At 59.8% G+C, this 12,196-nt stretch overlaps 5 protein-coding genes across 5 annotated transcripts; 3 read left to right on the top strand and 2 right to left on the bottom strand.

The window, feature by feature from the left end:
- Positions 1 to 97: 97 nt before the first annotated feature.
- Positions 98 to 2,111, top strand: DCS_02746 (MFS multidrug transporter; the record flags this gene model as incomplete). The annotated part of the gene is made up of 2 exons (XM_040800072.1): positions 98 to 1,700; positions 1,801 to 2,111. 2 exons carry the CDS (start codon positions 98 to 100, stop codon positions 2,109 to 2,111), a joined length of 1,914 nt encoding a protein of 637 aa, XP_040660955.1.
- A 1,369-nt stretch (positions 2,112 to 3,480) lies between these two features.
- Positions 3,481 to 4,479, top strand: DCS_02745 (uncharacterized protein; the record flags this gene model as incomplete). Its single annotated transcript, XM_040800071.1, has 2 exons — positions 3,481 to 3,929; positions 4,008 to 4,479. The coding sequence occupies 2 exons, from the start codon at positions 3,481 to 3,483 to the stop codon at positions 4,477 to 4,479; spliced, it is 921 nt and encodes a 306-aa protein (XP_040660954.1).
- A 476-nt stretch (positions 4,480 to 4,955) lies between these two features.
- On the bottom strand, positions 4,956 to 5,780 carry DCS_02744 (nucleolar protein 16; the record flags this gene model as incomplete). The annotated part of the gene is made up of 2 exons (XM_040800070.1): positions 4,956 to 5,559; positions 5,668 to 5,780. The coding sequence occupies 2 exons, from the start codon at positions 5,778 to 5,780 to the stop codon at positions 4,956 to 4,958; spliced, it is 717 nt and encodes a 238-aa protein (XP_040660953.1).
- Positions 5,781 to 6,728: 948 nt separating this feature from the next.
- DCS_02743 (oxidoreductase) lies at positions 6,729 to 8,394 on the bottom strand (the record flags this gene model as incomplete). The annotated part of the gene is made up of 4 exons (XM_040800069.1): positions 6,729 to 7,081; positions 7,140 to 8,030; positions 8,069 to 8,300; positions 8,347 to 8,394. The coding sequence occupies 4 exons, from the start codon at positions 8,392 to 8,394 to the stop codon at positions 6,729 to 6,731; spliced, it is 1,524 nt and encodes a 507-aa protein (XP_040660952.1).
- Positions 8,395 to 10,105: 1,711 nt separating this feature from the next.
- DCS_02742 (glutathione peroxidase) lies at positions 10,106 to 10,701 on the top strand (the record flags this gene model as incomplete). The annotated part of the gene is made up of 2 exons (XM_040800068.1): positions 10,106 to 10,148; positions 10,217 to 10,701. The coding sequence occupies 2 exons, from the start codon at positions 10,106 to 10,108 to the stop codon at positions 10,699 to 10,701; spliced, it is 528 nt and encodes a 175-aa protein (XP_040660951.1).
- Positions 10,702 to 12,196: the final 1,495 nt, after the last annotated feature.

The raw sequence follows: 12,196 nt of genomic DNA, 5'->3' as shown, positions 1-12,196 counted from the left end.
ACGAGCGGCTGACGCAGGGGGGGTCGGCAGCCAGCTTCGCCTTCACCGTGCATGCAGGGCGCTCGCCATTATTACCTTGCTCGCCCCAAGCCCGACCATGATCACGTCATCGTGCCACCGTTATCTTCTCTTTCCTCCTGCATCCCTCCTCCGCCGAGCTCAATCGCCGCTTTCTTGCCCCAACTCTTGCACCCTCCTGCCGACTGCGACTGCGACTGCGACTACGCACCACGCACCTCGATCTAAACACCGTCCGTCCCTTCCGTACCAGGCCGAGCCCGACACGGCCATGGCAGGGCTTCGAAAAGGGAGCGTGGTCCGAGGGCCGAACGACGCGAGAAAGGAGACGATGATGGCCGAGGCGGCATCCTCGGAGCGCTCGCCCCTCTTGGCCCCTCACCCGGCAAGCCGAGCGCAGCAGGAGGAGGCGGAGGAAGAGGGCTCCGCAAGCCAGGACGGCTCGCGGCATGAGAGCGAGGAGGAGACGATACTGGCCAAGGAGCTCCCCTTTGCGAGGCTGGCCCTCGTCTTGGGCACCTCGTGGCTCGGCGTCTTCCTCGGCGCCATCGACACGACCATCATCGCCACGCTCTCGGCGCCCATGGCGAGCGAGTTTCACTCCCTCAGCCTCTTCTCCTGGCTCGCCACCGCCTACCTGATATCCAACGCCGCCTGCCAGCCCATCTCGGGACGGCTGACGGACATCTTCGGCCGCGGCCCCGGTCTCGTCTTCAGCAACGTCACGTTCGCCGCCGGCAACCTGATATGCGGCCTCGCCCGCGACGAATACGTCATGGTCCTCGGCCGCGTCGTCGCCGGCGTCGGCGGCGGCGGCCTCATGAGCATCTCGACCTTTCTCGGCTCGGACCTCGTTCCTCTGCGCAAGAGGGGGCTGGTCCAGGGCATCGGCAACTTGTGCTACGGCTCCGGCGCCATGCTCGGCGGCATCTTCGGCGGCCTCATCAACGATCGCACCGAGATGGGCTGGCGGCTGGCCTTTCTCGTCCAGGTGCCCCTCTCCCTGCTGTCGGCCGTCGCCGTCGCCTTCCTCGTCAAGGTGCCGCCGAAGCAGTCGGACAAGTCGTTCCTCGCCCGCATCGACTTTGCCGGCGTCCTCCTCACCTCCTCCTTTCTCGTCCTGCTGCTGCTCGGTCTCAACTCGGGCGGGAACCAGGTGCCGTGGACGCACCCTCTGCCCCTCGTCACCATCCCCCTCTCGGCCCTCACCTTTGCCGCCTTTCTCTGGTGGGAGAGCAGGGCGCGGCAGCCCATCATCCCCGTGAGGCTCGTCCGCGAGCGAACCGTCCTCGCCGCCTGCTTCTGCAACCTGTTTTCCACCATGGTCCTCATGGCCGCCGTCTTCTACGTGCCCCTCTTCCTCCAGGTCTTGGGCGACAGCGCCACCGGCGCCGGCCTGAAGATTCTCCCCTCGCCCGTCGGCATCTCCGTCTGCTCCGTCGGCGCCGGCTACCTGATGAAGAGGACCGGCCGCTACGTCGGGCTCGGCATCGCGAGCCTCGTCGTCCTCGTCGTCGGCATCGTCCTCTTCACGCTGCAGGGGAGGGAGACGCCGCTTTGGCTGACGGGCCTCGCCTTTTTCTTCGTCGGCGGTGGGTACGGCGCCATGCTCACCACGACGCTCCTCGCCTGCATCGCCGCCGTCGAGCACTCGCAGCAGGCCGTCGTGACGTCGGCGACGTGTGCGTGCTGCCCCCCCCTCCCCCCCCCCCCCCCCCCCCAAAAAAAAAGAAAAAGAAAAAGGCACAAAATGGGCACCGAGTGGCTGACATGGCCGTCTAGATCTCGCGCGAAGCCTCGGCGGCACCGTCGGCATCACCGTCGCCTCCGCCGTGTACCAGAACTTGCTCCAGGCGCGGCTGTGGGAGAGGTTCGGGGCGTACCCGGGAGCGGCCGACGAGATTCACCGCATCCGCAACGACCTCGACGAGCTGAAGCACCTCCCGGATGGGTGGTACGAAGGCGTCATCGACTCCTTCATGGAGGCGTTTCGGGGCGTCTGGCTGACGTTGCTCGCCATGGCGGCCGCAGCCTTTGTTTGCGTCGCCATGATGAGGCAACACACGCTCCACTCGACGCTGGAAAGGGAATGAGAGGAAGGGAATGGCAAGGGCAAGCCGCATTGCCCTATCGCCGCCGTCGAGAGCCGAGGGTCCATCCATCCACGCGAGTTCTGCACATGTACGCATATCGCTTGAATGGGAAACGGCCCCTCCCCACCACGACGGGACGCACCGTGGAACGTGACGACGACGCCGAGCGACGGCAGCGAGCGGCAGGTGGGCGGCTGCGGCACGCTCGAATGGGACGACGGCGCATAGTCAGGCTACGTCGCATACGTCGCGAATACTATGACCGTGGCCAGCCACTGTTGAACCATCCTCGCCGTGCTCTACACTCCGTGCCTCCGCGGATGAGCGACAATCCGAAGGCATCCATCCATCCAGCAGTGGCGAGTGTGTGTGGCGCAGCCGCCGGTCGTGGCGCCGCAAGCCGGTTGCCCTGGGCGTCCCTTTGTTGGCGGCCGCCGCCGCTATTATTAGTGCCCGCCCCTCCTAGTACGACGGAGCGCTCGATGCCGATCCCATTCATTGGCCGAGGGCGGCGGCTGACAGAATAGCGGTGGTGCCTCCCGGAGAATACGAGGTCTTGTAATTGGTACCGGAGGCTGTATTATCCAGGTACAAGCACTGTAACGCTTCAGCATTGTGCTGATGAGCAGGCAGGCCACAGCCACCGGATTATGGGTTCAGGCTCTCAGCCCGCACGCAATAGTATCAACCCACTGGTTGAACAGTGTCAGCGGCCGCTTTCGCCGTGGCTTTCCGAGAGGGAGCCGGCCAGCACTGCCCAGGGCCTCCCACCTTGGCAGGCCGTATAACCGCCCTCTGTGCTCCGCAGTGTGCACTGGTTGTTATTTTCAAAGCCCCAACCAACTACGAAGCATTATTGCCGTGTTGTTCCAAGGTCAATCGATCTGTACCACTTGACAGTCCGACGACAGGTCATCCTTTTTTTTTTTTTCGTCGCACCGCGTTTGCTTTTTGTCGTTTGCGCCTCGCTTCCGCTTCGTCGCCAATTCTCCTCGACGCTTGACGGCGACGAACTCGATCTGACGAGGCCTTCAGCGGCCAACACGGTGCCTGCAACGGCTCCAGCTACAGCGAGGGATCCACTCGACCCTTGGCCTGCCGCTGGCGCTTATTCCTCCTAGCAACGACAATACTTGCAGCAAGTACTTACTTGTTACCTACGTACCTACTGTATTCCTTGTATTGCTGCGGCGCGATAGTACCTGCCGCTCCGTTTCACATCCTTCCCAGGCGACCACGACTCCCTACCGCACGCACTCGTCGTCGACTTTTCTCCCACCCTGCCAGACTTCCCCTCCTCGCCACGTCTCCCGCCGGCATTCCATCTTCCAATCCTCCCCCCCATTTCCCATTCCTCCCATCGTCCACCATGGTCGAGTGGGATCCGGCCTACGTTCCCGGCTTGAAGCTCGGCCTGCACGCCTCTCAGATCGTCCTCGCCTTCACGGCCTGGTGTCTGGAGATTGCCGTCTTCGTCGCCAAGGATGCCAAAATCGTCGGCAACAATGCCTGGACCTTCTCGGTCGTACGTTCTGCCCGCCCACCCGCCTCCGGCTCGCTCCGTGCTCGCCACCGTGCTGACGTGCCGCCTTCGCAGTGCTTCCTCTCCATCCCCGCGTGGATCTACTTGATCATGACGCCGCGCTTCGGTCGCGCCCGCCGCTTCGCCGATCCGCAAGCCATGATGACGGTCGACTGCGTCTTCACCATCCTCTGGTTGTCGGCCTTTGCCACCCAGGCCGCCTTCAACACGGCCAACCTGTGCGGCAGCGCCTGCAACCTGAGCAAGGCCATCGTCGCCCTCGGCGTCTTCGTCACGTACGGCCCCGGCCCCTCTTCCCCCGCTGCCGAGACGTCCGAGCCGGGCGAGCCATGCTGACGGACGAAACCGCGCAGCCTCCTCTTCGTCGCCACCTCCCTCGTCAGCGCGTACACGCTCCAGTACTACAACTTCCACGGCTCCCTTCCCGGCTACGATTCTCGCCAGGTCCGTGGCGGCGAGAGCGTCAGCAACGTCGACCCCGACAAGGCCGCCTTCTCCATGGCGCCCCATGACGAGGAGGCCTACGAGCGCGTCAACGCCGACGACCACGACGCGGGCCCCGGCTCCGGCCCCGGCTCCTACTCGGCCCACGGCCGCTACGGCCACGCAAACCCTTACGGCGCCGACGACGACGACCCCAACCGCTACGGTTCCCTGCCGCCGCGCAACAACGGCGGCTTCTTCGACGCCGAGACGGAGTACGGCGCCGCCGGCGTGCCCGTCCCGTCGGTGCCGTACGGTGGCCCGGCCACCTCGCACAGCCCCTACATGGACGACGAGCCGGCCCAGTTCCCTGCGGCCCACTACGAACGCGGCCAACGATGAGCACGCGGACGACGGACCGGTGGCGGACAGGGGAAGCGGCCGTCGAGGCACGCGGCGAGACGAGAGCATCATGAGAGCATCATGCCCGGGTGCACGTCGGGCGAAGGGGCTGCGGCGGCGTGATTGCACGCACCGTCTCCAAAGGCGTTGGGTTCACATTTTGGAAAGTGGCAGCTTTCTGCTGCAGGGAGATACCAATGGTCCCGAGTATACTTAGATGGTCGGGTTGGTTCGTGCCGTTTGAATTGACATGTCTGTACCTTTGAGCATCCACCCATCCATGGCTGCGCTTGCTCCCGATCCATCTCGTCCATCGTCCGACACACGACGGCAGGAAAGCAGAGAAGAGCGCAAGAAAGAATGCACAACAAAGAATGCACAACAAAGAATGCACAACAAAGAATGCATGAAAAAAGACGCCCCAACGCCTCGTAGATGCCGCCTCCGCTTCTCAGCCCCGACCCGGGCGGGCTCCGCTATGCCTGTCTTCTCATCTTGCTGATGCGCTTGGCCAAGTCGGCAGCCGTCTGCTGCATCGGGTTCAGCGTCCGATCCCACGCCATGGCCCTCGTGTCATCGCCGTGCTTGGCAACAAGCTTCGCGAGCCACTCCGTCTCGGCCTCGCTCTGGTGCCTCGGCTTCTTGGGCGCCGAGTTGTGGGACTGCTCGATGAGGGAGCGCACCACGTCCGTCGCCGCGCCCGCCTGTGCCTCCTGATCGGCGATGCCGCCCCATTCGGCGTCGTCGTGTCCGTGCTGGTTCACGGCAACGGCGCGGTCGTCTCTCTCGTCGTCGTCGTCGTCGTCGTCGTCGGATTCGAGCAGCGCGAGGGGGTCGTTGAGGGGGTTGTCGGAACGGCCGAGACCGAGAACGCGGACAATGTTTCCGTCGGCGTCACGCTCCACCTTGGCCTCGGAGATGACAGCCTTGTCTATCGAGGCAATTGCGAAAGGGCCACTGGTCTCCGAGGCCTGCGACGCAACGCCCGCGAGCTTCTTTTCGACGCCGCCGGTGGGGGCTTTGAGACGGGCGACGAGGCCGAGACGACGGTAGTTTTGCGCGAGCGTCTCTTTCTTGTCCCTTTACAGTTGCAAGAGAGGTCAGTTCAACGTTGTGCGCAAAGCGATACTGCTCACCTCTCCCTCGATTCGGGAAAGCAGTGGTCGAGGCGGGGGGAGGGGGACGTACCAGTTCTGGGCTATGATGTTGTTGCCCCGTGGGTTGAGGATTTTTTTGTTCGTCTTGGGTCGTACAGGCTGGCGCATCGAGCGCCGCTTCTTCTTCTGAAGTTCGCGACCCATTGTGAGACAGAAGACGGTTCCAAGTAGAAAACGGATCGATGGTATTCTGCAAGGCCGTCGGGGAGGATGCCGTGCCGTTTGAGTGAAGTATTAATAGTGTAGTTGCAGTTGCTGGCCCCAAATTTTCTCCTTCATCCTTTTATCGATAAGCGCTGAGAACTTGGCGCTAGGCCATGGGTGGAGTCGCGTCCAATTCTTGACCTTGAAAGATATCGAATCGGTCCCTGCACGGAGAACAAAGTACAAATACTTACGTTGTTACTTGCACACCTACGGAGAACGGAGTACAAGTACTTGCCTTTTTCTTGTACGGAGTATGGAGTAATTACTAATGATTAATACGGAGTACTTCGTACGGAGAAATAGTAATACTCCAACAACCAATACAGTACATGTACTCCGTACTTAAGTACAGTACAGTACAAGCACCTGCGAACGTGCCAAGTATTAAGCTATCGAGGACGGAGTTTACAAGATAATAATGGACGATACCAAAATCGCAGGTAGCGTTTGCGTTTGCGTAAGATGGGCAAGTCACAAGCTGTCACTCAATCCATGAGTTATTAAAATAATCATCAATATTGTCCGTTTTCCCATTTCTTTGGATCGGGGTCGAACGATCATGGCGGGAGGTCTAAAGTGACTGCAAGCTTAGTCAGCTCGAACGAGGACAAGGCAAGCAAGGCAAGGCAAGGCAAAAACAAAAAAAACGGCGACATAGCAAGCAAGATGGCCAATCCAAACTCATTCCTAAGCCGATAAAACATCCGGCTCCAGTGGATAAAAAAATCTCTCATTTCCTTTGTGTCGTCTCAAGATGCAGACAAGACTCGCTCGTTTTCGTGCATTTCGCATATTCACTCGCCGTTGTGCCTGGGGCCCTACCCTGCAGAGCGGGCCGGGCACCCGTTCATTTCTCAAGGCGAATCAACTCGGCGCAAAAGAAGCTCACACCTTAAACTTCCTGGGATCGAGCTTTTCGACGTTGGCACTCTTTGCCCTCCCGTCAAGGATGTACTCCGACATGAGCTTTCCCGTCGCCGGACCGTTCTGAATTCCCCAGCACGTGTGTCCGGCGGCCACCCAGAGGCCAGGCACCGTCGTCTTGCCCAGCAACGGCCCGCTCTCCTGGCCGAACCGCATGTGCCGAGGCAGGTAGCATGCCTGCTTCGCCTTGATGGGCGCCGCGCCAATCACCGGGCTCACGGTGGCAATGTAGGAGGTGATGTCGTCGCACTGACCCTCGTCGACCTCGACCTCGTCTGCCGTCTCCGGCAAGGGAACGGCCGTGTCGGGCTCCCCTTTCCCCCGCGTCAGCTAGGGACTGCCTGCATGGGGACCGACGACAAACAAACTCACCGCATGCGTAGACCTCGCCAAAGGGCCTCGCGTAAATCTCGGGGTCGACGGATCCCCGGTGCGTCCGCCGCTGGCCCAGCCTCGCCCGATGCTCCGGCACAAAGTCGTTGGGCAGTTGGATGTCGGTGAAGACGGCGTAGGGGCTGACGGTGGCTTCGTAGACGACGCTGTGCGCCCGCAGGCCCTCGACCTTGGACCGTGGCAGGACCCGGCCGGTCCAGGGCCCCGCCGTGACGACAATGTCGGTCACGTCCCTCAGCTCTCGCGTCTCGCCGGTTTGCCTGTCCAGGTACTCGACGGCTTGGACGCCCGATTTCGAGCTGACGAGCTTGGTGACCTTGGCCCGCGTCATCAACCGCACGCCGCCTTGCCGAGCGAGCTCGGCCATGGAGCTGGTAAAGTGCAGCGGATGGACCTGGGACGTCTCCGTCGTGCCGGGACCGCCCATCTCCGACCAGTCCAGGATGGAGTCTCGGTCCAGCCAGTCCAAATCTTGGGGCGGGGCGCCCGCTTCCAGCAGCTCCCGAGCGGCCGCGTCCTGCTTGGGAAGCTTCTCCCAGGGCTTGGCCATGCCCTCGGCGCCCGTTGCCCTCTGCAGCTCGCCGATCCGCTCCGTTGAGACGGAGGCGGAGACGCTACCGCACGTCAGCTTCCGGTACCCCCATCGCCGTGCCCCCTCGTGCTCGGCCGCGAGCTCGGCGTGCAGCTTGTAGGAGAGCGGGACGAGGCAGTCGGGGTACGCCCACAAGGCGAGCAGTCCGCCGGCCTTTCCGGAAGCGCCAGCGGCGACGGTGGGGGCAGCCTCCAGCAGGGTGACTGCGTGAAGGTCCCGGTTGAAGCTGGGGTGGCGAGTCAGATAGTAGGCCGTCGTGCATCCAATGATGCCGCCACCTGCGTCCGTCCGTCAGTCAAGCGTGTACAGTACGTACTCCAGGTAGTACCGTATGGTATGCGCGTAGGCAGCGGCTGGACGTGGCTCGCAGACCATGGACGTCGACGGGCCGAGCATCGAGAGAGGGAGATGAAACGCACCAACAATGACAATGTTGCGTTTTCCATGAGCTTCCATCCTGTCTTGTGTGCTTGCCGCCAGTTCCTGGTGGCTTCGGGCTGAGAGCCAAGACGGGTGGCAGTAACTTGGCCACTGCTGACAACGTCCATCTAAGTAATATTAGTGCCTCCAGTACCTAGTAGGTACTGCACTAACCAAGCAGCAGCCGCTGGCATTGCCCGCCGATGCGCTGGCGCTCGCCATGGTACGGTGGGGTGGCAAAAATGTCGATTCAATTTGTACGAGCAGCACCACCAAAGATGAATCGTCACTTTTGTCGAGTCCCTGTAACCGATCGGTTGGCGCCGAAGCCGCTTGTTGGCGTGGCGGGGTCGACTCGACGACTGGGGCGGCCTGACCTCTGCCTGGCCTAGCTTGCTGTGAAGTAGGTACAGCGTGTGGATCTGTCATGCTCGTCGCCTAAACTGCCTGCTCGTGCTCGCACCGCGCGGAGTAGGTGGCCATCCGTAGATGTCGCATGGCGGCAGCACATCTCTCAACCTACTAACAGCATGTACGGTGTACTGTACCAGGTAAGTAGGTGTTCCTGGACAGCATTGCAGTATCTGGTATTGGCGGACGGTTGACGACTGGGCGGGACAGCAGCGACGGATGCTACAAGGGGAGCATGGCCAAGGCCGCGCGGAAACATCATACGATCGATGGATTGGGTGGACTGAGAACATGACCGGTACGTCAGACGAGACGACTTGTCAGCACGCGTCCATTGTTGGGTGGTTTGATTCGCTCTCTGGCCCGTCGGCGTTGCAGCTTCTCGGACAGTGTTGGGCACGCTGCAGACTGGGCACCGGGGACGCCCGCTGCATTGGAGTCTGCCAATGCCTACGGAGTAGTACCTAGTTAGTAGGTACTAGGTAGTTGTACGGAGTAGTACGGAGTAGTGCTTACTTAGACAGCTACAATACCAAGGTGTTCCTCCTCCGTACGGAGGCTATTAATATGATGTTCCCCGCAAGTGGTAGGGATGTAATGCTTACTGTACAACTGTACAGTACTGTATATGTAAGGTGCCTTGGGACCTAAGTACTTAAGTACACCTACAGCAAGTACATGTACATACAACGACACCGACAAACCGACCGAAATACAAGTACGGTGAAGATGTACATGTACTGTGCTTGAGCACAGTACTTTTTGAGTAGTATTATTGGTACTCCGTCGACAGGGTACTTGTACCTAGTACCTAGTACCTAGTACCTAGTACCTAGTACCTAGTACCTAGTACCTAGTACCTAGTACCTAGTACCTAGTACCTAGTAGTAGTGGACGCACGGCAAGAACCTACTGGAATATGCGATAGGTGTAATTACTCCGTTCTCCATACCTGGTAGTTACTTACAGTATTACCAGGTAATTAATAGTAGGTATGGTCCGTTCCAGTACTTACGTGCAGTACATTGCAGGTACCGAAAGCCATGCAAATGATCATGTTTGCATCCGTACCTGAGAATCTGTACTTTGTGGCACATGTTCCCCAAGTACACTCGTGGACAAAAGGGTGGCGCCGGTCTGGCGCGGGCGACGTCACGTCGTCGCAGGTGACGCGATTGCTGTTCGGAAGGCGAAACTGCCGAACCTGCCGAGGCTCTCCCACGGGCCCTACTTGCTGAAGCTACCCACCCATTTGGCTTACGAAGCAGGGACGAATGACGAGGAGCATCGTGGACAAAGTCATAAAGAGAGAAAAATCCTGGTTGAAGCACCCATGAACCGAATTATCCTTTGCCTTCACGCCCTTTCTTGTGCCACTCGAGCCGCCTCGTCTCCCGCCAACGTCGCCCTCCGATCCATCTGTGCCTCGAGCCCTCCCTTCCCCTCCCGCTTCCCCTCCTGTTCCCACCATCCGACGCAGCCGGTTCCCATTTCCGCTCGCAGCTCTCGAGAATTCGCCACCATGGCATCCGCGACCAGCTTCTACGACTTCAAGCCGCTCGACAGTACGTGGTGCCCCCCCTCCCCGAGATCCGCAGGTGGTGGTGCTGACGGCGCCCTCGCCGGCCGCCAGAGCTTGGAAAGGAGGTGCCCCTCGCCGATTACAAGGGCAAGGTCGTCCTGATTGTCAACACGGCCTCCAAGTGCGGCTTCACGCCGCAGTATGCCGGCCTCGAGTCTCTCTACAAGTCCATCGGCGAGAAGCACCCCGATCAGTTCGCCGTCCTCGGCTTTCCCTGCAACCAGTTCGGCGCCCAGGAACCCGGCACCGACGAGGAGATCCAGGACTTCTGCCAGCTCAACTACGGCGTCAGCTTCCCCATCATGCACAAGATCGACGTCAACGGCGACGACTCCGCTCCGCTGTACCAATGGCTCAAGGAGGAGAAGCCTGGCCTGATGGGCCTCAAGCGCGTCAAGTGGAACTTTGAAAAGTTCCTCGTCGGCCGCGACGGCAAGGTCAAGGGCCGCTGGGCGAGCACCACCAAGCCCGAGACGCTCGAGAAGATCATCCTGGAAGAGCTGACCCAGGAGCAAGCCCCGGCCCCGGAGGGTTGATGATGTGGGAAGAAGAAACGAACTCGTCCACCAGAGTACCGTCCTGTTGACGCTGCCGTAATGAATACTTCTCTACAGACACGGAGGATACGCATCATGTTTGCCATAAAGTCCTATCCCGCGCCGCCTCGCGTCCATGTTCCGTTTGTGCAACACTGCCGCCTTGTGAGCTTCCTCATGCCCACTGCTACCGTCATCGACATGGATTGGCACCGTCCTGTCCTCTCGCCGACCATCATTTTCTCGCGATGCCCCCGCGGTCGCCATTCATGGCTCGTCGGCTAGGCATGCTACTTTTGCCGTTCAGAGAACTTTCTACCAAGACTTTGTGATTATGACTTCTCGAAGCCAGCCATCTTCATCGCACAACACCGATGGGCCACTGCTTACCCAGGCGAGGGATGACAGGGTTGAACGATGGCTGTCGTCCCCGGCCCCAAAAAATCGCACCTGCCGATGGCATCGCTGATTTATGCGGGACAGCGACAAGAAGTCCCACTAGCGCCTCCATGGCCATCAACGTACCGTCGCTGTGACGATGACCATCAACCGCGTCTAACTCTACGACCAACTTCACCAGCATGCCATGATCGCCACCGCCATCACCTTCCCTGCCCCCGCTTCCAGACCACGTCAAACGCTCCTGACGTTCATGACTAGTATCATGAGGTTCCATCCTGATCATTTCCATCACGCTGACCACGACCACTGCCACTTCCAGCAACCACAAGACTAGCCGCGACTGGCAGGATGATAGGTGATTGTGGACTATTGTGGACTTATTCTGCAACAGAGACGTGCCGGAATTCCGAAAAGAGCTGTATGAAGAAGCAATTTGAAAGCGGCAGGTTGAGTTGTAACGTCGAAAATCGACCGTACGTACGTATTGGCCTTGTCCCGTGAAAACACCGTCCCCATCTCGCTAACGAGTTAATATCCCGACATGGTATAGAGTGCAACATCGTCACCGAGCAATTCGTCGACATTTTTTTCCGAGTTGGAGATTGCTTCCATGAGTGCCACCCCTTTCCGGCTCCTGACTCGAGCAGGTGGCCCCTGTGGATGACGATGAAATACGGACGGTCAGCAGACTCCAAACCAACAGGTTGAGGGCCCGAGCACCTTGGCCAATCCCGCAGACACACGACAAAGTCTTGTCATTCGCCGCGCATGTTGATGACCTGAGATGCTGAATCATGCCGCCGTTGTCGGTTTGGCCGTGCGGTAAACGACCTGCCTGCTGCCTGATACCGGGCTCTGTGAAGGCCCAACGTACAGAGCGCTTGAAAAGCCCTGTGCGTGCGGGAAATCGAAGTTTCCAAGTTCATGATGAAGTTAAATGACCGTCTTTTGTCGGTTGGCTGGTGAGTGTGCTTTTGCGTCCTAAAACCAAGTGAAAATAACAGTCATGACTATAGATACATCAACAGTCTTGAAATGGAGTCTTGGTCGACTGTAAGAACTTACCAGAATCCCAAAGTTCATCCAGATATTT

Source organism: Drechmeria coniospora, chromosome 01, assembly GCF_001625195.1.
Source record: "Drechmeria coniospora strain ARSEF 6962 chromosome 01, whole genome shotgun sequence".
Classification (NCBI taxonomy): domain Eukaryota; kingdom Fungi; phylum Ascomycota; class Sordariomycetes; order Hypocreales; family Ophiocordycipitaceae; genus Drechmeria; species Drechmeria coniospora.
This window is presented reverse-complemented; position numbering and strand designations above follow the sequence as displayed.